The 24,052-nt window shown below is 31.1% G+C and overlaps 6 protein-coding genes across 9 annotated transcripts; 3 read left to right on the top strand and 3 right to left on the bottom strand.

Annotated features, from left to right (window-relative positions):
* Positions 1–245: 245 nt before the first annotated feature.
* On the top strand, positions 246–2,278 carry LOC106125415 (ribosome biogenesis protein BRX1 homolog). Its single transcript, XM_013322610.1, has 5 exons — positions 246–477; positions 557–833; positions 1,120–1,403; positions 1,489–1,726; positions 2,010–2,278. The coding sequence occupies exons 1-5, from the start codon at positions 352–354 to the stop codon at positions 2,261–2,263; spliced, it is 1,179 nt and encodes a 392-aa protein (XP_013178064.1). The 5' UTR covers positions 246–351; the 3' UTR covers positions 2,264–2,278.
* Positions 2,279–2,534: 256 nt separating this feature from the next.
* On the bottom strand, positions 2,535–9,403 carry Ctl1 (choline transporter-like protein 1). Of its 3 annotated transcripts, none has more exons than XM_013322658.1 (12): positions 9,107–9,402; positions 8,498–9,032; positions 8,213–8,382; positions 8,072–8,131; positions 7,789–7,956; positions 7,516–7,636; positions 7,303–7,438; positions 6,872–7,012; positions 5,846–6,008; positions 4,592–4,813; positions 4,270–4,438; positions 2,535–3,705 (listed from the first exon to the last, which is right to left on the bottom strand). In XM_013322658.1, exons 1-11 carry the CDS (start codon positions 9,209–9,211, stop codon positions 4,274–4,276), a joined length of 1,986 nt encoding a protein of 661 aa, XP_013178112.1. In that variant the 5' UTR covers positions 9,212–9,402; the 3' UTR covers positions 2,535–3,705; positions 4,270–4,273. The 3 variants fall into 3 exon arrangements, with proteins under 3 accessions (XP_013178112.1, XP_013178115.1, XP_013178114.1); XM_013322661.1 differs by having other exon boundaries at positions 4,281–4,438; XM_013322660.1 differs by lacking the exon at positions 2,535–3,705 and having other exon boundaries at positions 4,268–4,438; positions 9,107–9,403.
* Positions 9,404–11,021: 1,618 nt separating this feature from the next.
* On the top strand, positions 11,022–12,781 carry Cchl (Cytochrome c heme lyase). Of its 2 annotated transcripts, XM_013322476.1 has the most exons (5): positions 11,022–11,118; positions 11,194–11,428; positions 11,503–11,739; positions 11,817–11,941; positions 12,213–12,781. In XM_013322476.1, the coding sequence occupies exons 2-5, from the start codon at positions 11,258–11,260 to the stop codon at positions 12,448–12,450; spliced, it is 771 nt and encodes a 256-aa protein (XP_013177930.1). In that variant the 5' UTR covers positions 11,022–11,118; positions 11,194–11,257; the 3' UTR covers positions 12,451–12,781.
* Positions 12,782–12,885: 104 nt separating this feature from the next.
* On the bottom strand, positions 12,886–14,995 carry LOC106125321 (BRCA1-A complex subunit BRE). Its single transcript, XM_013322474.1, has 7 exons — positions 14,717–14,995; positions 14,310–14,608; positions 14,057–14,232; positions 13,857–13,979; positions 13,684–13,747; positions 13,452–13,605; positions 12,886–13,208 (listed from the first exon to the last, which is right to left on the bottom strand). Exons 1-7 carry the CDS (start codon positions 14,802–14,804, stop codon positions 13,009–13,011), a joined length of 1,104 nt encoding a protein of 367 aa, XP_013177928.1. The 5' UTR covers positions 14,805–14,995; the 3' UTR covers positions 12,886–13,008.
* A 261-nt stretch (positions 14,996–15,256) lies between these two features.
* On the top strand, positions 15,257–19,323 carry LOC106125322 (uncharacterized protein YJR142W). Its single transcript, XM_013322475.1, has 7 exons — positions 15,257–15,464; positions 15,539–15,636; positions 15,772–15,912; positions 16,113–16,290; positions 16,788–16,923; positions 17,109–17,338; positions 17,784–19,323. The coding sequence occupies exons 1-7, from the start codon at positions 15,380–15,382 to the stop codon at positions 17,885–17,887; spliced, it is 972 nt and encodes a 323-aa protein (XP_013177929.1). The 5' UTR covers positions 15,257–15,379; the 3' UTR covers positions 17,888–19,323.
* Positions 19,324–20,273: 950 nt separating this feature from the next.
* und (methionyl aminopeptidase und) lies at positions 20,274–23,228 on the bottom strand. Its single transcript, XM_013322473.1, has 8 exons — positions 22,994–23,228; positions 22,675–22,860; positions 22,251–22,411; positions 21,820–21,994; positions 21,254–21,462; positions 21,071–21,161; positions 20,739–20,913; positions 20,274–20,607 (listed from the first exon to the last, which is right to left on the bottom strand). Exons 1-8 carry the CDS (start codon positions 23,133–23,135, stop codon positions 20,355–20,357), a joined length of 1,392 nt encoding a protein of 463 aa, XP_013177927.1. The 5' UTR covers positions 23,136–23,228; the 3' UTR covers positions 20,274–20,354.
* Between the last annotated feature and the right edge of the window lie 824 nt (positions 23,229–24,052).

Below are 24,052 nucleotides of genomic sequence, written 5' to 3'. Positions count from 1 at the left end.
CAGCATTTATGTAACCACATTTTCATCTCAGATTTTTTAATTGATTTTGAGGGTATGTCAGAAGAGAGAGTTTGTATAGCGAAAGAAAATCTCATTATTGTTTGAACAAGAAAAATAAAATTCTTTGATCTTATGTTACAAACTAAATTATCATAAAGGAAAACAAGTAAACAAAAAAAATAACTGTCATAATTAGATATACTCTTTGGCCTTAATTGTCATGTCAGAATTGAACCTAAGGGTCTGTTACCAGGTCATAAAATTAAAAAAAAAGTTGGTTTTGACAGGCGGTCGGTTTCCACGTGTTTTTGACAATATTTAAAAAGTCTTTAAGTGTTTGAAATACTTAAAATGGCTAAATTGAAACTGAAGAAAACTAAGAAAGCAGTTCAACAACCCACTGCTAATACCACAAAAGATGAAAATATGGTTGTCCTTCCACCAGTCCGAATGTCCGATGATCCATTGCCTAAACAGGTATGTATATTTTCTTTTCGTTCTTACAAACTGATAATTCAAGGGATATTTTACTAATAAATGGTATTTCATGTTATAGGTAAAATGGATAAACAGACAGCGAGTTCTTGTGTTTGCTGCTCGTGGTATCAACCATCGTCACCGTCATCTTATGGAAGATATAAAAAGATTAATGCCTCATCACAAAACTGAGTCCAAAATGGAAAGAAGCAAGAATCTTTATGTTGTCAATGAAATAAGTGAAATGAAAAATTGCAACAAATGCCTCCTGTTTGAAGGAAGGAAAATGAGAGATCTATATCTATGGATGTCTAATGTCCCGAATGGGCCAAGTGCAAAGTTTTTAATAGAGAACAGTTAGTATCATTATGTTATCATTAATAAAATTTTGCATCCAGGGATAGGTGTTGATTCAACAGTTGATCACATTTCAACAATTGTCTATATTTCATTCAATTTGTTGAATACAACTGAAGTTTAAAGTCATTATATTTTTTTCCGCCACCAGTTTTCGGGCCTTATTTGTTGAATGTGTGATTAATTAGTTGTCATATCAACAAGTTGAAAAGCAAATTAATGTAATGTTTCTATGTCATTGTAGAAATTGTACTTCGGCTATTATTTTTCCTGTATTAATTTCAGTTTACACAATGGGAGAGCTGAAGATGACTGGGAATTGTTTGAAAGGGTCTAGACCTCTTTTATCCTTTGATCCACAATTCACAAAGGACCCTCATTATAGTTTATTAAAGGAGCTGCTCATTCAGACATTTGGAGTGCCCAGATACCATCCAAAGAGCCAGCCATTCTTTGATCATGTGTACACATTTATGATTCTTGACAACAGAATTTGGTTTAGGAATTATCAAATACTTTCTGAAGATGGAGCTTTAGCGGAAATCGGACCAAGATTTGTTTTGAACCCTGTAAGTATAAAACTTTGTATACAAATGATTATGAAATGAATAAATAGCATTAATTCTCATGGATTTACTATAAATCTATTCTTAGGTAAAAATATTTTCTGGATCATTTGGTGGGACAACATTATGGGAGAATCCAAAATATGTCAGCCCTGCCAAACTGAGACAAGCAATGTCTAAGAAGGCAGGTAACAAATATGAGAGGAGAATTGAAAAGAAGGCAATGCATGAAGCGACTAAACCAGAGACTGGATATCCTGATATAGAGGGTCCTGATTTTTTCAAAGGTGATCCTATGGAGCAGGCTCAAGACGTGGTGGTTAAAGGTAGGTGTTACTAGTATTTTCCAGTAAAAAAATAAACCTGACTTTTTACGATTGAATTTCCTTGAAAATAACAAACCCTTAGCCCCTGTGTTCTTCCTGCCTATGTAGACGCAGACATCTATGCCAAATTTCTGCGACATCCATTGAGCTATTCCGGAGATACCTTCAAACTAACATCCATCCATCCAAACATTTGCATTCATAATATTAGATAAATAAAATAATTCATGGTAACCAGTGCTATATCAAATACCAGTCACTTAATAGATATTAAAATTTTCAGAGGAAGTAAATAATGATGATGATGATGCAAGTGATGAAGAAGTGGGTATTGCAAGTGATGAAGCAGAGGGTGATACAAGTGTTGATGAAATTCCAGACACAAAGAACAATCCTAATTTTAGTATGAAAATAAACAAAACCAAGCCAGAGAAGACAATAAGGAGAAAACAGCTAAAAGCAAAGAGCAAGGCTATATCCGATCAAATCAAAAAGAGGAAAAATAAACAGTTTAAGAAAAAATCTGTAAAAAAATGAAAGTCTTCAAAAGGTTTATAAAATAAAAAGAAATTTATATATGTCAGTTTTATTTAATTAAAAGCATAAAGAAACATTGATATAGATTTTATCATTTGATGATTTAACAATGGAAGATAATTATTTTATGTGAGGTAGACAAAAATTAACAAATGTACTTTTAATTGCATTGATATTATAATTACGTTGGGATCATCAAAAATATTTGTTTATTAATTACAGCCTGGTAAAATATACAAAAAATAATATTTTTGAATAAATAATAACATGATAGTAATGATACACACAAATGTCAATATCCCTGTTAAAAAATAATAAAAAATTCGAGAAAAATCTTCACAAGAATGAAGTGGACTCCTATTATATTTTTAACTCACTAATAACATTTAAAACCATTATTATAAAGCTTGTTTGAAATAAATTACCAATAAAATCGCAGACCCAAATGGCATATGTATTTCAATTTGAAGATATAACTAAAGCATATATCATGTATAAAATTATATACACATTGTGCAAGTGATTCATATTAATTTTTAGAGTTTACTAACGTAATTAGTTAGCTTAAATTTCAATACACATCCAATTAAAAATTGTGTAAAAATATTTTGGACGGTAAAGCATGAGAATCCTTAAAACCTATAAATATTAAAATTATCTGGAGTTGATTTTGGAAGAGAACAATTATTAAATTAAAATTAATAAAAATTAAAGCCTCTATTTCTAAAAAATAAAAAATATTTAAAAACTTTTTTCCTTGCTTTTTCAAACAACAAAAAATATACTTTCACTATTCTGAGGGTACATTCGAGTATTTTAAAAATACTGACAAGATTGTCTTTTTTCCAAAATGGATTTTCTTATATCAAAATTATAAATTGTTGAATACAACAATGAGAGTATAAAATGTCTTATAAATGTTTATTTTTGATTTTTTCCTTTATCTCATAAAAATTTTATTTTGTTAAATGTTTCAAATCACGCCGTATTTTAAAATTATTTAAAAGGTCATAATATAATGTGTATTAGAAAACAGTGATTATGTTATAAGGTCCATACGTGCGGTTACTAAAACTGAAGAAATATTGAAATTTTATCAGTACATAGTCTTTTAAAGCATTCAATAATTCAAATCATAGTTATAACTGAGCATTGTTTAAAAAGTAAAGTAAGATTAAAATAAAAAAAATAAAAAAACTTATGCTAAATTTCAGCTTACACTGGAGTTAATATATGCCTATCACACTATAAATTATTAAAAAAAAGATCAAAAAAGTGTAAAGTAAAAGCAAAAATAGGTTATGTCTTAAATTTAAACGATTCGTTTTATCGTCACCTACATAATTGTAGTATTATAAAATATTCCTCGAGTGCCAGACCCAATTGTTATGATTTTACAATTCCTGTTCACCCACATTTGATCATCAATGGCAGTTATTTACCTGGAAATATAAAAAAAATAATTCAAATTCACTCCAGACGATATGATCACTTCAAAATTATATGAACATTTTATATTTAATGGCAATTTTAAGTAGTCAAATGCTACTATTAATTTCATGCACGTCGGTTGGAGTTTTTATACAATTTCGATACATGCTTTTACCCACGGACTACGAATTGGTTAGTTTTTGATTTTACTACAAACTAATGGAGGGAAAAACTAAAAGGTAAATCTTACTACAAGCTAATGGAGGGAAAAACTAAAAGCTCTTCGTAGGTGGCAGCAGTCTCAAGAGTCTACTGTCATAAGTTTTTATACGTCATTCTCTCGATATATAAAGAAAAAAAATCGAAGCCGGATTGCAACATGCATCCAATTTTTTAATTGAAACTTAATGGTTGTTGCTATGCCTAGAGTCCACAGAGTACTTTGTATATATAGTGTTTGATAGACATACAATAAAGTTTAAAAACCACCGATTTGAGGTGTCGATGTGAACTTTCAAGTTAGTAAGTCACCAAATTTAGAAGGTACACCGAACATACAACATGCATAAACTCACGATATTAATACTTTTCATGGAGGCCCTGCAGCTCGGCGCCCTCCTGCTCCTCCTCCTTGTCGGGCCGGTGTCCGCCCAACTCGGCAAGCCGCGAAGACTTCCAGCGGCCATTCGCGTTGTCCATATTACGATCCTCGCACACGCACAGGAACAACGAGTCTACTACCATCTGTCAATATTTATCAATTTTTATTTTCAACACTTTTTCGACATGGAAAAATAAAACACTTAGTAATTTTGTTGTTTTTTTTTAAATAAGAATTACAGTGGCACTGTGTGTGTAGGTGTTAACATATAAAATATATATAAATTTTATACAAACCTCGTATAGAGACAGTATGCAGTGGGCGATCAAAAAGGAGAATATACATATGAAGAGTGTGGGCACTGCAAAGAAATGCAAGTCGTTGTTCCTCTTAAGCAGCAACAGGCCGATGATGCCCGTCACCGCGGTCACTATGCACTTGCCCAGGAACAGGATGAAGTCACCTATACTATTTATAGTCGCCACTTGCAGCGCGTTGTTCACTATCGTACTGAACGCCTACAATATAATATATTACTCTGAGTGGCGCGAAATGAATGAGTGGACCATAAGGTGGCAAACGAGTTATCGGCCACCTGAAATAGCGAAGTGACCGTTGCCCATAGATATACGCAATTGCATATGCGTTGCCTACCTTTAATCCACGGAGGAGAGGACGCACAGATAGAAAATATTTTACCTTTCCATGCATCCTCTCATCCGGAAAGTCCACTTCCACTTCCCATCCTTTGCTATTAAGAAATACAGTGGGAAGGGAAAGAGGACTAAATTAGGCCTCCGGAACACTTAGTTTGGTAATACATCTGGAATTCTTGAAAGCAATAGCTGCAGTTGATAAGACTAAAGTCACTTAACATTAGGTCTCATCCTTTAATTTATAAAAAAAATAGATAGCATGTCTCATGAAAAATATATATTAACACCTGAATCATTGTGACATCTTTTGTCCAAAAAGCTATAAAATGTCAAGTCCCATTTTGTAAAAGGGCGAGTTCATTTGTCATCGTCATTGTTGCTTTATCATTACCCTAATGTAACCTTTATTTATCAAAACACAACAGCATCAAACAATTAACTAAAGGTTTCTTTAAATATAATGATAGTTTAACATTTTGCAAACAATTGATAAGTTAATTTACATAATGTAACATTGTATTACTAATAGAATAATACTTTTTATACATTTAAAATCTTGCTAATATTAAAAATCCGAATGTTTAAATGTATGGATAGATGAGTGTTTGTTAGAAGCTATCTCCAAAACAGGTAGAGGGATCTCGCTGAAATTTGCCATAGATGCAGAACAAAATCTAGAACACATAGGCTACTAAGTTTTTTTAATTCCACACTTTCGGAATCGTGGGTCGCAACTAGTTTATTACAGGTATATTCCATATTTTATAGTCACAGTCCGAAAATATGTCATACTAAAATCCTTAATTAATGACCAACGGTAATCATAGGGGCTGATATATGTTTTTTCTATGTGAGATGCTACTGCTAAGCAGATTTAGTCAATAAACAACTTACCCTCGCAGCGGCTTTACAAAAGTGACATCTCTCGATAGTTATTATTGTGTACGCATTATGATTGAGATAACGAATGAACTTCTCCAGGCAATAGAAGCAACAGATACCACATTTGAGACCGCACTTGGCACACTCAGAACCCTTTTCTGCTCTGGACGATAACCTGTCGAAAATACACAATAAATAAACAACATAATCAAGTCTGTAATCCAGAGGGGTAGGTATTGACCAAAAACCATCATTTGGCGCGGACACGCCTCTCTCTTCTACATAAATACATCTACACATTTATGCACGTCATTTTGGGTAATTGAAATCAATAAATAATAATTGTTACACAGGATGTCCTAATAAAAATTCGCCATTAAGAGTAATTTACAAGCTGCTGTAATACAAGCCTCTTTGCGAGATTAAATAAAGTATGATGTAACACGCAACAGAAACCAGATAATCATTAATTAAAAAAAAAATACATGAGATAAAATATAGATAAAGCTAGCAACAATTTAATCAATTAATATCCATATTTAAATACATATTAAGATATATTTTTTGGTGCTCAAAATATAATGAATAAGCAACTCTTCCTTTTATGCCTTGTGCTTGTGTTGTATTTTAAACATGTAAAAAAAGTTTATAGATTCTCTGTGATTGCTCGTTTTTGTTACGGTACGTGAGAATATCCATTGAACGATCTATTTTTTGTGAAGTGAGCGTGACCAACCGACATTACGATATGTTAATCTATATTAACCTCGCATCTGAGTCATGAATGTGGGTCGCTTACGTACAAGTTACCTTGCCGTCTCTGAATCATTCAATATAAACAATAATTCCGAGTAATTTATTTACATTATTCTTATGAAAGGCAGGTTTTCTCGATTTTATACTTTAGTTTTTTTTTTAATAAAGGATATAATCTCAGTTGAATTTAAATAAATAAGTACTATAGTAGGTTAATTGCGTGGGCTCAATACTTAATATTTTTTAAATATTTCATATTAAAAATTATACAGATATACGTACTTTGCATGTAAATATGTGAGAATGAGCCTGGGGATCTTGAACAGCGTAATAAGGAAGGACCCTTTGGCCACTGAACCCAAATGGTACTTCAAAAGTTTTCCAATTGAATACATCACTGGTGAAGGATGTGCATTAGGGCCTCTGAAAAACATTTAAGTGTTATTTTCAAAAATATTATATAATACTTCCTATGTAAACATTATACTACAGTTTAAATTTCTTTTTCCAATCAGCAATGTCAAAAAACCTAGTCTTTTTTCAGATTAATCTTTCTTTTGTCCAAAAACTGAAGACAATACATCCATTACATATTGTATTATTGTAAATGTCAATAACTAAGTTTTTTAATAGCTTACACATTTGCCTCTTTTTTGATACAAAAACCACATACACATATATTGTATACAGTACATAATTGAGGGGGTAAATACCTAAAGTACCAATGTGAGACAGCACCCGCGATGGTCATCTGTTGGCATCCGAGGATGAACTCGCTGCCCCAAATGAGGCAAATAAGGCACATCCACCACATGCTCTTAATCCATAAAGGATCAAACTCTATCTGGTCTACAACAATAAATTACATATAAATTTAAAACAGTTCCAATTTAGAAGTGAACTAATATACTTTGCAGTTGACTTACATTTCAAACTTGTTTGTGCTTGCATAGCGGAATTTTCAATATGATCTGGTGATGGAGTGCCATTAATAAAGAAATTCGTTTTAAATGGTATACCAGGGTAATTTGCTGTGGCTAGACACACCTAAGAACAAGTTCAACATTTAGTATTCAAATGAAAAGAAAAAACCAAAATTTTAAGTACAACATTTTACACATATAATATATGGAACACTATAGTAAATAAATAAATGAGTAATAGAAAAAAAGACACTGTATTAAAGATAAATAACTTACCACAACAATTGACCAGAATGCAAAGAAGATAATGAGGAAAAAGAATGTTATGATGGGCTGCAGAAATAGAGCTGGTATTGAGCCAAGGCAATGTGCCGTTTCTTTGAAAAGTGCTGCCAGGAATGAAACGCGGGAACGCATGACCCAAACCAATAACAATAAGATTACCTAAAAATGGTAATAATAATTATGAAATAGTTGTAGTAGTAATTATAAACATCAAAATAAAGTGTATTTTAAAATACTTATATGAAAAAATATAAAAAAGAAGATATTTACTTACTGTTATAATAGTTGCAATTATTGAGTACCATAAGAATGCCTTTTCATTCTTTAATGATTCCTAAAAGAATAAAATCAATCACAAATATTAGACTAACTGAAAAATTACAACTAAAAGTAATATAGTACTTAATACACTTACGGCTAAGAACATTGTTTGTGAAAAGTCTCTTTGTTTTGTGTGCAACTCATGATATGTATACCAGAGAAGTCCTGTCCCTGCAATGCTCACAATGGACACCAGTATCATGAAAATCCAAGAAACTAGGGTTGCAAGTAAATGCAAGATTGATACCATTATTAATGAACAAACTGTAAAAAAAAATGTTACAATTACAGACTGACATAACTTCTGTTACATATAAATTAAAAACATAGTAAAACTCAATTACATTTTAGTTAAGTTAATGATACTGATTATACTTACTAAATGCAATTATAACACAAATTATCATTTCTTTCCATGATGAATAAAGATCTGATAGCATTTGCTCTATAGTATCCCAGCTGTTTAATAGATCATAGAAATCTGTGAAAACTTTTTGTGCTATCTCCTTAGCTGATTTGGGAAAACAACGATTTAGCAAAGGGAAAGATTCATACACAGGCAAGGTTGGACAGGGCCCAATAAAATTGTGTAGATCACTTGAACTTATCACATTATTTAAATCTATGTCATATCTGCAAACATTTGATCCTGTTGATCTGTAAAAGTTTTGAATGTCTGTCAATGATTCTAATTTATTTTTTGGACATTGTTTTACACATATCTTCAGTGAACGTCTTAATTCCTTTATGTCCATAAAAAATAAATAGGGTTTGTCGGCAGTGCTAATTCCAGATAGTGTATAGTTTAATAATTTTTTATTGCTCTTAACGCCACACGTATTGCCGAAGGAATCATATCCATTTATAAGTCGTTGTGGATTCCCATACACGAATGAAATACACGCAATCATTAACTGCAAAGAAATAAAAAATGTACCTATATAAACATATATTTTGTATTATTTTAAAGTAACTGGTTAAAACTTACCATAAGTAACCAAAAAACAATGTAAATAACAAGCCACAATACATCGGTGCAACCTTTTCTCGGCGTTTCATTTTGAGGCGAAATTTCACTTTGTGTACATCCCATTTTTCCTTTTTTTTATATTTACTATTCCGCACTTCTCGCCATGCAAAAATAAAACTAAAACTCAATTACTCGTTTTCAAAGGAGTAAGGTTTACAAACTACAAAAAATGTTATTCATAGTAGATCCACATTATCGTGAGGGTGCGGCAGCAGGCAGACCGATGAAGCGATTGTTTTTGTTTAGTAAATTCTATTTAGTAAATGTTGGTAAATCGTATCTTGACGCGTTATGTGATTGGCTTAGAAACATTGAAATTTGAGTGTTGCATGTTTAACGGAGCATTTCTACAATTTAGCAGTATTTTTGTGCGTTCATATATTTTTATTTTTACATGGTTATTTGTTTGCAAATAGGTATTAAGAACACATTATTAAAAAGTCATGAAAGTGTTTTAAAATTAATTGATCTGCGTCACTGTAAGAGATTTTACCTTGTTTTTATTTACTACCAATCGGAACAATATTACAATGTTACTGTATAACCAACAAAGCTGTCACCTGCGCGGAATTAAAAAATGACCCTATGAGGGTTCCATTATTTTCCTTTCGAGGTACGGAACCCTAAAAAGGAAATTTAATGAGTCGCCTTTGGAACACTAAAAAAAAAATAGTTTTTACTACTCATAATCCCCCGTCCAACCACTTGATCATAGGTCGGCAATGATTTTGTGAAAATGGAAGATTACTCTCACTTAGGAATATTCTTACATCTTTAAGAAAAACTATAAAAGTATTATTATGATCATAGATTTTATTTCTAATAAATTATCTAAAAGTTATTTAAGTAACATGATGCCGATCATTTCTTGATATATTTCAAATATTTCTTAGCATTAAAGTTATCTTCAATTGTTTCAGTGATTTTGACCTTCCGCTTTGGTTTTCTCCTTTCTAATCTTATTCTTCTTTCCTCTTCTGATAATAGTGACATATCCAATGGAAGCTGCAAAAAATTAGGTAAATTCAAAATTCACTTAAAATTTTTACAGTGTATTGAGACAGTTAATACATATTTTTATAATTGTAAAAATTATTACAATGGTTGAAATAATAAAGATAGAGATAGGAAAAACAGCATCACAATTATACGAAACAAAAAAGGTTTTGTTTAATATCAATATTTTTACATTAACTCTGAATAACATAACAAGTGATAAAGGTCAAGCCAGGAGCTGAATGATGTGTAGGAAACGAATTATTTACCTTGATGATTTTCCTTGGTTCGTGATACCTTATGTTAATTGATGCACCATCAGGTAGAACTACGGTTGTAGGATACAATCTAGCATAAACTTCTCTGTGCACTTTTGTAATACTAGCTACATTATTATTTAAAAACCTGTTTATTGAAAATGACGAAGAAAAAATGTGCCTTGATTTTAACAGTAGATTACAATTTATGTTTAACATTTTGATTTAATGTTAGGCTATTGATAGTCAAAGAATCCAAATCAAAAACCTTATAACCTTTAGAAATTGAAAACAAATGAACTGTCAATGTCATTTATGATTTTTTTTTAATTTGACAAACATGTCATAACAATGTCAGTTACTTTCTGTCTCATTGTCACATGGACTTTCGACCAAAGATTAAGATGAAAAAGGGTTCTTTCGGTTTTTCGCTTGGCACAGGACAGGGATGGGTTCGCTGAGCTCACGGCCAACCTCCAGTAATGGAGAGGCAATAGAAGAAGAAGAAAGGATCTTGTTGAAATCAGCAGAAATCAGTGAACATCGATCTGGTTATTTATTTTCGTCTGAACTGGCAACATTATCATTTTAAGTCATTCATTCAAAGAGTATAATAAGTATACTATAAGCATTCATTCATGAGTTAATTCTTGGTCAATTTTAATTTGGATCATTTTTGATATCGGAGTCTTATATTACTCAAAATAACTTTACTCGGTACAAATTTTGTTGTTTAATTTTGTGTTCAGTGTGTGTTGATAAAGCTAAATGTGTATTATTTTCAAATTACAGAAGTGTTGTGATTATGACATCTATGTAACCTCTTCACCTTACGTAAGGCGCCTAATAAAGAAATATGGGTAACAAAGTCTCAGCTGAACCAATGCATATAAAATCAGACAAAAATGACAACCCTCCACCAGAGTGTCCTATGCACAATAAAACAAACGAAGCCGCCAGTGCCAAAACTGCACCTTCAGAATGTCCAGTGCAACATAGCAAGAACGATATTAATCCATACAACATGGTAGATTTCGTGTTCTAATTTTAATTATATTATATCAAATTACAAAGAAACTCACAGAATAACAAACATTACAGATGCCTCCTGCTAACCAACAACCAGCACCAGACCAACCATTTCCCCTTCCAACAAATCGACAAGTTTCTTCAATTCCAAGAGCAATGCCTGATGGCTCAACTGAATTTTGGGTTTACCCCAGCCAACAAATGTTTTGGAATGCAATGCTACGCAAGGGATGGCGTTGGAAGGATGATGAAATAAAGCAGAAAGATATGGATGACATCATTCGCATACACAATGCAAACAATGAACAAGTAATTATCAGTTCTATTTATTTATTCGTTTATTTTTCTATTACTAAAATGTATCATCTAAATTGTATGTTATGTAGGCTTGGCAAGAAGTATTGAAATGGGAAGCACTTCATGCTAAGGAGTGTGGACATCCCAGATTGAAAAGTTTTGGAGGGAAAGCAACTGATTACAGTCCAAGGGCCAGATTTCGTTCTTGGTTGGGGTGAGTTTTTTTATGTTCCTCTTTGTTACTGAAGGATGTGCTCATCCTGATATGCCTACATTGATGTATTGATAAGCTGCCCCTACACCATTGTTTCATGGCAGTTAGAATTTTGAGTTCCTTAACTTAATAGTCAAGTCAAACAAAAATGTGTATTTTCTTTAGATGGAAGTAGTAGATAGATAATATTTTAAAAAACATATGCCATCGAGAAGGATTTTTTTTAAAAACCAATAAAATAAACATGATTTTGAAACTGTTTTTATTTCAGGTATGAGCTTCCATTTGATCGTCATGACTGGATTGTAGACAGATGTGGAAAAGATGTGAGATATGTTATTGATTATTACGATGGAGGGGAAGTTGACAACAAATATCAATTTGCTCTCCTTGATGTCAGGCCAGCGATGGACTCCTTTGAAAATGTATGGGACAGAATGAGAGTTACATACATGAGATATCGTTATGAACTCTTAGGCAACAAGGAGAATACAAAATTGACTAATTAACTTTATTCTGATAGAATGTTTTTAAGTTATATGTTTTGTTTACTTAAATTATGTTCTAATTACGTCCTAGTTTCACAAGAATTATGTTTAATTGCCATTTACTGCACATAGTAAGATTTCATTGTTATGTGGGGTTCCTTTGTCGGCAAAATTGTCACTGCAGAAACTCTTTGTGATTCTTATTTCTTGTAATATAATTCGGTTTTAGTGTCATAATTAACCCTTAAAAATTAGTTTTAAATGATTACTTCTCACATTAGATTTTAGTACTAATAAGTAGTCATGAAAACTGATTTAACCATTATTTGTGTATTACACAATACAAATACCACCTTGTTGTTTTATTTAAAAACCAAATACTTCAAAAAACAATTGGGATAATTCTTATGGGTATATGTATATGTAGAATTGTCTGCGGAAGAACACAGTTGGAAGTTTTTACATGTTAAAGTTGAAAGTGATTAAAACATTTTACATGTTAAGAACAAATTGAAATTACAAACCAGTTAATATCAGAATAAAATTTAATTAAACAATAAACTGGTATTCAAATAATAATTAATTCTCCATATTAGAAGCCTGAATGACTGGTCCAACATATTTACATTCATTTTTGAAAATCTCAACTTGTTGCTCTATATATGCTTCAAAATTATTGTACGGGCAGGCAGTAAGAACTTTGGACTTTGGTTTGCCTTTGCTGCTGTGATAGACAGATCGTAATGTCAATATTGGTGGCTTTTCGGGAAAGTTAATACCTGAAATATTAAGAATAAACTAAATTAATTAAATTATGTATAAAAACAATGTATGTGCACATTGTCAATTCTAGAAAATACATAACAAAAATATACAAGATTCCTTTTTTATTGGTAGGAGTTGACACAGTCAATTCCTCTATGATTTTTATGTTCTAATAAAGTGAATACATATTGTGACTTGGTGGCACTGTATGTGTTAAAAAAAGAAGTAAGTTTTTAAATAGGAAACAATTACAATACCTATATCAATTTGTAATATCCAATAAAAGTTGTTCATTTCAAACAGAAGAGCAGCACTATTGGCATCATGTTCCAGAATCGCACCTTCATACTTGACAATAAGTTGTGCCAAAAGTCCCCGTTTTAATTTGTCATTGTTTAATAGATCTTGAATCTATAAAAATATGCACTTATGTTAATTATGAAAAAATAAAATGTTTTATGCAGAATATTAATTCAATTTTTTTATTACCTTATTATTTAAAAGATCTGTAACCATGGGAACATAATCCATTAAAACTCCTGATTGATGCATTCTGTAATTTGAAAACATTATTTTTCTTATGCAAATAAATCTTTTAAAAAAAAGCAATTTTAATATTGTGCATTTTTTATAATGTTAGTATTAAAATATTCCATACTTACAGAGGTAGAGTTATATTCCCAAGACATTTAGTTAAAAATGGTGATAAAATGAGTTCTGCATTTGTAGAATTTGGATAACGAACTAGCATAAGAGCTGTATCAATGCCAGGATTATTTTCAGTTCTACAAAAGAAAGTAATCAATTAATCTTAATTATTTACCTTAAACTATATAGCCCAAAATTGTATCTTAAAACATACCCTTCATTGTATAACTCTGGTAATCTAGATGTGTCAACTTTTAACTTAATTAAAAATTCAGCTGTATGTCCTAATACATAAACTTCAATATCTTGCTCAGAGGTAAATCCATTTCCTAAAAGGGCACTGTACTCAAAAGATGCACGGGATTCATCATCCTCATTTAACTTTTTGATCTGTAAGCAATTTTAGTTTAAAACTTAATTTATTTATTTATTATTCAGACAACATTGCCAATATAAAAAATCCTTACCTGATGTGCCTTGTACAACTTTATTAACTCATTTATAACATTGCATAGTGCATTGGGATCATTACCATTCCAATTTGCAAGGCTGGGAACCTTTTTAATAAGGAATTCTTCATCTGAATTATTAAGGAAACTGTCATCATCAAACCTGAAATCTGGGGCGAACCAAGGTGTTGATGCATCAAATATGACTTCCCATTTTAACTTTCTAGAGCAGTATGGCAAAACCAATCGGAATTGAGTTTCGGCTCCATCACAATGGCTCCCAATTCTTTCTAGGTCAACTTTTGCTTTACATAATCCTGAAAATTTAAAACATCATTAATATGTGACTACATAAAGCTGATAAAATTAAAGAAAAATTGACTATCCATAGCGTTTATTTAATTTATTCCCTAATCTGTACTCACCTAGTTCTAAATCATGATACAAATTTTGTATGTAAGGTCTAAATACTGGAGATATTTCACATAATACAGCACTGTTTTCCATTTTCATTGTTGTTGTTTATGAATATATAATATAATTATTTCGATCTTTTTTTGCTGCACAGGCGTAATCGTTGTAAGTTACAAGTACAGGAAACCCTAATTTATTTTAAGCCATGATTATAATTAATGTACAATTAAATAAGAACATATAAAGGGAAATTAAGGAAATACTTTTGACAAGCTTTTGACAAAAAGGTACTTGTCAACGATGTTATAGAACCTCCGGAAATATGTTATGTAGGTAAGTACGTAGGTATTAATACTTTATAATGAGGTTTATTTTTAATTTCATTAAAAATTTATTACATTCTATTCACCAGCATCAATATCTATCCTAGGAGTTAAAAAATACTCCCAGTCACTGATATACTTTAGGTAATTTTTTTGCAAAATATTCTACACTCTGTTTTTATTCGTGTTTATTTTATAATCTATGTAGTAATATCGGTTCTTGATTGGTTCTGTCAGGTTTATAATTTTCATTTTTCGTTTTCTCTAAGCTAAGAAAGGGAGTAATGAATAATTTTCTGTGAGTTTATAAAAACGTATAAATTTTATCACCCAATTTGTGTGATACGAAATATGAAAGACATGCATTCGGTACTTCAGAATCAATTTTCGGAACTCACAAAATTAGCCAGAAAATTCAATTGTTTCTACCTGTCAGGTATAACATTGTTTTGCTTGTATACGAGTTAATTATAAACATGAAATTAACGTACATTTATTATTGTGTTCAAGGGTTACATGAAGGCATATGTAAACCGTTTATAGTCGCAGGTCACCAAGTGGGTCTAATTCGACCAGATGTTATGAAACATCTTCATAGATTTCCTGAGGTAAACAATTTTGGATTGGACGTTGTGCTTAATGTCAAGACTTATTCTATTATCTTGTTAGATTCTTCTGTCGCTATTGTCGCAATATACAATAACCAATGCACTAAAAGTAAAAAAATATATCACTTGTTTCAGGTGTTTGTTATTACTGGAAAGTTTGTAGAGTTAAATCCGGCTTTTAGAGGATATAAAGAGAGAACTTCGAAGGTAGCTGATGTTTTACAAGCTTTACGCAAAGAAAATGAAATATGTGCTTTAAAAGGTTGGAGAGATGAGGTAAGTTACTGATATTCTTTCACATCTAAAATACCTATTTTTTCAATACCATTTCTCATAACATTGTTGATGTCATATTTGCTGTTTTATACATAGTGGAAATTGGAAGAGTTACTCATAGACAAAGTTTATACACATATAGTGTACATATCTGCTTTAGGTTATAAATATCTTTATTGAACTAAATATCTATGCTTCAGTGTTTTGAAGTGAGTACACCGTTTTATCATGAAAGTCTCCTGGAAATGGACAGAAGTGCTATTTGTCTCTTTGGTATTAGGAACTACGGAGTTAGTGTAAATGGCTATTTAACACATCCCACAAAAGGGCTTTGCATTTGGTTACAACAGAGAAGTTTCACAAAGCAAACATGGCCTGGTAAGTATTTTTTAAGACATAATAATTATTTATACATCAACCCTTCTGATGAAAGACTTACATGTTTTAAGATATGTAACTGTCTTGTCACATGCGTTGACATAATAATTGAATTCTTCATTTAAGTAAATTACTAACATAAAATAATATTTTGAAATGATCTGCAGCGGATTGTCCTATAAAACATGTATGCTAATAATCCTTATCAGTACAATATGATCATTAGTCCACCTTTATTATTATTTAAATCAATAAGCTGATAATATAATCTTATTTATTATTTTGTGTGAAATATAAACTACTGGTGTAATGTTCTTAAGTCTGTTATCAATTTATACTACAAATGATATTGTTATACCAGAAAATTGCAATAGTAATTTTTTGATAAACAATATTTGATGGTAACTTGTTTGATAGAAAGAGATGTTACTTTTTCTTGGATGGCGTTATAGGTTGAGATTAGAGTGTGTAAGATATTTTTTGGTTTTTGTTTATAGGAAAGTGGGATTGCTTTGTCAGTGGTGGTCTTGCTGTTGGCTATGGCATACTGGAGACTGCTATCAAAGAAGCAGCTGAGGAGGCTTCAGTTGTTGGTGATTTGGTAAAGAAATTAGTGCCATCTGGATGTGTAAGGTTTGTATATTAAAAATTACTCGTAAATCTAATTTGTACCTACTTCAAGATATTTTTTCTAACTTTAAAATACATATTAATTTCAATCTTGTTAAGGTTTGGTATTTATAGAATAACAGTGGCAGTAAAAAAGTAGATGGTTTACTGATACCTGTAGATAATAATTAGGTTTATTCTGTTTCCAGTTTCTTCTTTGAAAGTGAAAGAGGGCTATTTCCAAATACAGAATATGTGTATGACCTAGAGTTGCCATTTGATTTCGTGCCACAAAATGCTGATGGTGAGGTGGAGAGCTTTGAATTGTTGACAGCAGAGGAATGCATCCAGCGGGCCCTGAGTCCACAGTTCAAAACCACAAGTGCCCCAGTACTACTTGACTTTCTGATACGGAAGGGTTATATTAATCCTGAGAATGGTATCTTACTTGTGATTTTTTTTGTGAATATTTAAGACTTAAAACACGACTTTTTTTATTTACGATTTACTTTTAATTGAATTAATGACTAGTAGTTCAATATTTTACGACTTTTCAAGTTAAAATATGGTTACTTCTTGTTCATTTAATTTTGTATAAAAAGAACTAGATGATTTCATTAACCTATTGCGTATATGTGCTTTTTTTACTAACAAAATGGCAAATGAGCAAGCGGCCACCTGATTCATAGAAATGGCAAAGAGACCACTGTTCCCTGTTGGATATCTATCCAATTAAAGTTTGTTTTACACACTGACTTAATTCAGGGTGGGGTTGTTTTGGTCTAATTTAGTAGGACCACACTGCACACTCCTATAAAATATAAGTTATTATTCAAAGCTCAGCAATTTAAAATATCTACTTTAACTTATGTAATATATTTCAGAGCCTCATTACCGACATATTGTGGAGTTGTTACATGTACCATTGCAGTCAATATACAACTGGCCATACACCAGTGCAACAACTAACGGAGATGGCAAGGAATAGCATCACATTCTTCCCATTTAAATAAATTCTCTAGATATTATTTTAACAAAAATATATGGATAAGAAAGTTTTTACAAAACAATAATACCAGTGTTATTTTTCGGGTGATAATTTTAATTTGGCCTAATTTATATCCAATAGTTGTAATCATTTGGGTAGGCTTAAAGTATTACCTACATTTGTTTTTCTTTTATACCTTTCATTTAAGATCACTTTGACCAAATCCTGTAACATAGATTAGTAGTTGGGATGTTATATATCACGATAGTTTAGCTAGGTATGCTTAATTTCTGTGATACTTTACCAGTTTGGTATAAGGGATTTGTATATTATTTTTATCGGGTTTGTCATCTATATAAATACCTTTACCAAGATTAAGTATTTATTATTTGTATTACAACTTTTAAGTTAAATAAAACATTACAACTCAATTATTATTTATATAAAATATCAGTTAACATTTTTGAAGCCAGAAAAATCATCTGTTGATCAGAATTATTTTAAAACTAGTCAAAACGTGGTTAATTAAGACCTTTGTCAGCTTGAGACGTTAAACTGTTTTCATTTTAATTTAATTATTAATTAACTGTTGAAATAAATTAACGAAAATAATTAATTCGTAGCATATTATGTCATTTAAGCGACTTATTGACAGAAAATAAAATTTAAATCATGAAAGAACACTGCCATACTTATATATAAAAAAATCACAAGTTAAAAAGAAATAAGAATAGTTATGTACGAGTTAAATAACATATTAAGATATACATTTCATCATTGTCTTCCCATTTCTGTATTCACTTGGTACTTACTTTTATATTAATAGTTTAATGTCAGGTCAATCATGATAATTAAGAATTTATAATGAATCGATTAGTTTTAATTCTAAAAAAAAGTATACCTATAATGGTATTGATATTGTAAAGTTATGATCGGGGTAACCTACGTGGTATAGTACAAAATTAAAATTTAGACTTTTTGTACAAAATTTTATAAAATTAAATGAATTTTATAAAGTTGATAATGTCTTCTTTTTAGAATACTTATTGAGGTATTGCAATTAAATTTTGTATTTATTTACTAATTTTGTTAGTGTATTCTTAGTTTTTTCCATTTTCGAACGAAATTTTCAATTAGCCAATAATTCTAAATCTTAGGAATGTAATATATCGTAGGAATTCCGATCATAGCTTGTTCAATATTGTTAATAATGGCAAGAGGCCATACGAACTTAGAGTAACGATTGATTTTCTTGTACTTTACATTATAATAAGTTAGAATGTAGTGAACTGTTTTAATAAATATATAAAGTTGGTTTCAGGCAATACTTTGTGTGTGAATGTCGGAAATGTAGAAAGTGTAACATTTATTTAAAATTTCCAAAGCACCTGTTTATAAAAATATTGAGGTTATAAACATTAAAATGTTATTGCAATAATATATTTACGAACGAAACTTTGAATAATTTGGCTCTTAAATTGATATTAAAATTTCATTTATAATTTTACTGGAAATGTTGTCCAAATGATGATGTAGTTAAATGTAAACGCTAGTGATTATTTGTATATTGAGATTTAATGAAATTACAGCAATTTTATACATTTCTATGATACATTAGGTGGTGAAAGATTTTTAGATAATAAATTTACCTAAAACATACAACTTATTAATCTTTTTAATTGTAACCATTTGTATTGAAGCAAATCTAGGGAAATAGTGCTTTCCTTATCTATAAATGAAATTAAAAATTATAAAACTTTTGTTTGTTTTTGTTTAACCACCCCAGAAAATAAAACACGGATTTGTAAATAAGTAGAACTTTATTAACAACAAAGTTGCATTATTACTGATAAAAATATGTATACTAAAATATTGCATAGAAGGTTTTTAACATGGGTTAAAAAAATTAAAAACTAGTAACAACTATTGTCGATAAGAATGATAAGTTTAAAAGCGGTAATTAAGAAAATTATTATGATTGAAACACATATTGCATTAAAGAAACATTGCGTTTTAAATACACAAATCACGCAAACACTTAAGAAACTTTTAACACTCTAATACACAGATTGACCCTTACAATGGCACATTTCATATTCTCAGTCGAACTGGTAGATGTTGGTATAAAATTATCATGCTTATAAATTCTAGATATATGACTTTAGGGCACTAGGGTTTAACAAGAAAACTACAAGATTATTGATTCCCAAAATATCTAAATACAGTTTAGCATCACAGTAATCTAATATTTTAGCATCAATTCCTTTTTTATTGCTTTCATTTGACTGTATTTGTATAAATATAAAATATTCAGTCATTATCTTTTCAAAACTTGATCAGTTTTCATAGATTTATATTATCTTTTCTTTAATAAAAATACGCAAAGTAAGGGATATATCCATGTATTGAAAATGTAATTCTTACAAAAACTCGTTTAGTACAAAACTACTTTGGACTTGAATTTTTATCAGTAATCATCACCACGGGACACTACCTCCTTGCATGTTGGTCTGAGGAGAATGGTGTGCTCGTACTGCGCGGTGTAGCAGCCCTTTATGTCGCACAGGGGTGGGTATGCATCCACCACGCCCTTGTCGCACAAGTCTTTCAACGCCATCGCATAACGTGACGCCCCAGCACGCTCCAACCACCGCTTGCAGAAAGCCAGTGTACCAAAGTTTTTGTTTATCAGATTCAATAGTTGTTTCGATGATTGCAGACTGAAATATTAATAAAAGTGTTTTTTGTTGTGCCTCTATAATTCGAACAAAAGTTATTATGGTCTAATCACTTTTATATGTAAGTTTTCAGATCTATATTGTATTGTAAAGAATCACAGAATTTCACTCACCGCAGTGGCACAAATTGTTGATCAAAGTTTTTCATATAATGAGAACAGTCCATATCATCATGTACTTGTCCACGGCCAGTGGAACCGAATGTCTCAATTGCATAGAATTCATTTTCTTCCATACGTGTTGTCTCACCTCCCTTTACAATTGGTACAGTTTTACCAGCATGAATTCCTGTAATTAAGAAAAAAATTAAAAAAACGAGACATTTAATTGCATTAAATAGACAGATCGAAGTGTAACATTGTATTAATTTTAGGTGCCTATTTAGTGATGAAGTGAGTCAGACAATATTTTAATTTTGTTAAAGATTCGAGTAATTCACACATACTGTACGGTCCAATAGAGTGTCCATTTAAGTTACGAATTGGCTTCACTTGGTAAACTTGACCATCTAATTCAACTTCATGTGACTCCATTACCTGTAAAGAACAAATTCGTTTCAAATTGTACAGCCACTCTAAGCTGGCTATAAAAGGTAAGTATATAAAGTACATTAGTGTTAAATGCATACCTCTTGCACCGCAGCACCAACATCACACAGCCTGACATCAACCCCAGAAGCCTTGATGCCAGCTTCTGTAGCCTCCTGCACACCTTTTACCAATGGATCGTATCGCGGGTTGAAGTGTAGTGTAAACGCACAGTCGATGATGCGACCATTAATATGTGTACCAAAATCAATCTTAACAACATCATCATACTCCAGTACCGTATTATCACCTAAGGAAAATCAAATACAAAAATTTTATTATGTAAATAGTACGATTGGCTTAGCTGTTTAGACTTTAGGCTACAATAGAGTGGACAGTTGAGTTGAGTGTGAACAATTATTTATGAAAAAAGACAATTTATCAATTACAATACAGACTACAAAAACAATCTGATAAGCGCACAGTATGACGCCTTGACAATATGACAAAACAATGATCATTTAACACTATCTTTTATTGGAGATTATATTTGGTTGGATTGCTTATTAAAAAGAATGAACTTGAATTACTAAAGTACTCAATAAAATATATTCATACATTAGAGACAATTGTAATTTTCCTTTTTAATATATTTAAAAATGTATACCTGTATTAGGTGTATAATGTGCAGCACAATGATTACGGCTGCATCCAGTTGGGAATGCCAGCCCTGCTTTAAGTCCGTCTTCACCTATAAGACGCCTTGCTGTTGCTTCAAGCTCTTCACAGATTTGTATCATTGTCATTCCAGGTTTTATCCAATCCCGAATGTATTGTCTAGTCTAAACCAAACATTAATAATAAAGTATTTGAGCAGTGAATGATGAATGTATAAATATATTTTGTGTGTTATTGTTTGTGTGTGATTAAGATCACAGACATTGTGAAACACTGTTATGGACTTGGGCTAGATAGACTGATACTAACTACTACTGGTATTAAGAAAGCATGAGTTACAAGAAGAGAGTGAAAATTTAGTGATATTGCATTTAAATATATATGGGATTGTGATTATACAGTGAATACAGATCAATTTACCTGTCTGTGAGCTTCAGCGGCATGTCTGATTTCCTGGTAAATATCCTGGTGCATTCTATCTAGAGCTCTCTTCTCTTCACTTGTGAAGCGATCCTTCGCTGTTCTTTCATCAATACCTTCAGCTGGGCCATGATCCATAATTTGGCCCTCAGGAAAGTTACCTGTCAAAAATATACTTCAAAATTAAGAATTAATCTTTGATTTTTCCTATGTTAAAATACCCCCACATATAATTTGAAGAAATCTAATTAGAAATTAAAATTTGTGTTCTGATGAGATGGTGTGTTTCTAATTAAAGTAATTAACTAGATGAGATTGACATTAAAAATAACTAAAAGAAAAGGTACGTCAACATTGAAATACAACATTATGTTTTAACTCGAACATTACTTACGAGTAAACACATAAATTAATCAGTACTGACCGTCAGGATATAATTCCGCGATAGGAATTGTTGGCGGGTGTGTTTGTGTTTTTCCAGAGGTCTTTCCCTTATTTTTGTTTTTCTTCTTCTTCTTCTTTTCTTCAGTTTCAGCGGCATCTTCCACCGCATCATTTTGTACTTTGTCACGCGGTTCAGGTCCGTTTTCTACGGACGCTTCAGTTCCCGCTAAAATTTAGACAATGAAATATGACCAAGTTTACTTACATTCACAACCAATAGCGGGGGTTAGCGAGATATGTGATAAAAATTATAAATAAAAAGATACAAATAATCATAAATGCAATGAATGAAGTCTAACCTGTCTTCTTCTTCTTTTTTTTCTTTTTCTTCTTCTTTGAAGGATCTTTCGCTTCAATTTCCTCTGTATCATTTACATCATCTTCTTCCTCTTCGTCTTCTACGTGTTTTTCGTTTTCTTCAACTGTTTTAACTGCAGCCATTGTAATCTTTTATAACAAATTACATAAAAATAAAACTTGTGGTATCATGCATGCGTTAAACTTCACTTTAGGGTTGTCATTATCAGCATTAGCAAGAAGAATTTCTACCAATACGTCACAATATGTAAGTTAAATTCTACCGAAATTGGTAATCCATTCGTGGTTTTCGATTTTTGTATGTCATTGTTGTTTTCGGTTAACGTTGGTTAAGGCGGTACAAGTTTTTTTTTGGAAAGAAAAATTTGCTTCCCTTAACATTTTTAGGAATCATTAGGAACTGAAAAATGCATACAAATAAAAGCTTAAAAAGAAAATGGTAATAGAGGGTGTTTTGCCTGCTAGCACGAAACAATAGACTGAGATAACAAGCTACACACAAACTAGTTTCTTTCTGCCCTACTACTGATTGTTAGAAAAGTAAAAACTTTTATAACTTAAAACGCCAATGGAGTCTCTTTAGTCGTATATGTAGCACAAGAATACCCATGTACCATATTTACAATGTAAAAGATTAAAAGGATAAGCTTAAAGTAAAAATATTCGCATTCAACACAAATTAAGACGAACGTTAATCTTGTTACCTGATCTTGCTTAACTTTGTAACGTCGCAATTAGTGGTAAAACCCAGACTATTAGCATTTATATCGATTCTCCGATTACATTAACAGTAATTTAGGGCATAATGCGGAAGATCTGCTACAGTTCTAGTAGTATTTAAAATGGAACCCTTTTAACATATTACCTTGAGACAAAGTAAGTTTAAATAGAGCTCGATCCTTACACATATATACGTAGTCGAAATAAATTAAACTTTTTATCTTTATTATTTTATTCATTAATTTGGGTTACACAATTAAGTTGCTCAAAATAAAAACATCTAAAATAGTGATGAGTACATCTTTATTAACTTACTAGGT

Source organism: Papilio xuthus, unplaced genomic scaffold, assembly GCF_000836235.2.
Source record: "Papilio xuthus unplaced genomic scaffold, Pxut_1.1 DF825928.1, whole genome shotgun sequence".
Lineage (NCBI taxonomy): Eukaryota > Metazoa > Arthropoda > Insecta > Lepidoptera > Papilionidae > Papilio > Papilio xuthus.
The sequence above is the reverse complement of the archived record's forward strand: the minus strand, read 5'-3'. Positions and strand labels throughout refer to the sequence as shown.

Coding starts and splice junctions, on each gene's coding strand:
- LOC106125415 (XM_013322610.1), top strand. CDS start 352: ATGGCTAAATTGAAACTGAAGAAAACTAAGAAAGCAGTTCAACAACCC. Junction 834..1,119: donor AAAGTTTTTAATAGAGAACA/GTTAGTATCATT, acceptor TATTAATTTCAG/TTTACACAATGGGAGAGCTG. Junction 1,727..2,009: donor TCAAGACGTGGTGGTTAAAG/GTAGGTGTTACT, acceptor TAAAATTTTCAG/AGGAAGTAAATAATGATGAT.
- Cchl (XM_013322476.1), top strand. CDS start 11,258: ATGGGTAACAAAGTCTCAGCTGAACCAATGCATATAAAATCAGACAAA. Junction 11,740..11,816: donor ACAATGCAAACAATGAACAA/GTAATTATCAGT, acceptor TATGTTATGTAG/GCTTGGCAAGAAGTATTGAA. Junction 11,942..12,212: donor AGATTTCGTTCTTGGTTGGG/GTGAGTTTTTTT, acceptor TTTTTATTTCAG/GTATGAGCTTCCATTTGATC.
- LOC106125322 (XM_013322475.1), top strand. CDS start 15,380: ATGAAAGACATGCATTCGGTACTTCAGAATCAATTTTCGGAACTCACA. Junction 15,465..15,538: donor CAATTGTTTCTACCTGTCAG/GTATAACATTGT, acceptor ATTGTGTTCAAG/GGTTACATGAAGGCATATGT. Junction 16,291..16,787: donor CACAAAGCAAACATGGCCTG/GTAAGTATTTTT, acceptor TTTTGTTTATAG/GAAAGTGGGATTGCTTTGTC.
- Ctl1 (XM_013322660.1), bottom strand. CDS start 9,211: ATGGGATGTACACAAAGTGAAATTTCGCCTCAAAATGAAACGCCGAGA. Junction 7,957..8,071: donor TAATTGCAACTATTATAACA/GTAAGTAAATAT, acceptor TACCATTTTTAG/GTAATCTTATTGTTATTGGT. Junction 7,439..7,515: donor AGCACAAACAAGTTTGAAAT/GTAAGTCAACTG, acceptor TTATTGTTGTAG/ACCAGATAGAGTTTGATCCT.
- LOC106125321 (XM_013322474.1), bottom strand. CDS start 14,804: ATGAAAATGGAAAACAGTGCTGTATTATGTGAAATATCTCCAGTATTT. Junction 14,609..14,716: donor GTATCATGATTTAGAACTAG/GTGAGTACAGAT, acceptor TTAAATTTTCAG/GATTATGTAAAGCAAAAGTT. Junction 13,748..13,856: donor GGGAATATAACTCTACCTCT/GTAAGTATGGAA, acceptor TTCAAATTACAG/AATGCATCAATCAGGAGTTT.
- und (XM_013322473.1), bottom strand. CDS start 23,135: ATGGCTGCAGTTAAAACAGTTGAAGAAAACGAAAAACACGTAGAAGAC. Junction 21,995..22,250: donor CCGCTGAAGCTCACAGACAG/GTAAATTGATCT, acceptor TGTTTGGTTTAG/ACTAGACAATACATTCGGGA. Junction 20,608..20,738: donor CAACAATTTGTGCCACTGCG/GTGAGTGAAATT, acceptor TTAATATTTCAG/TCTGCAATCATCGAAACAAC.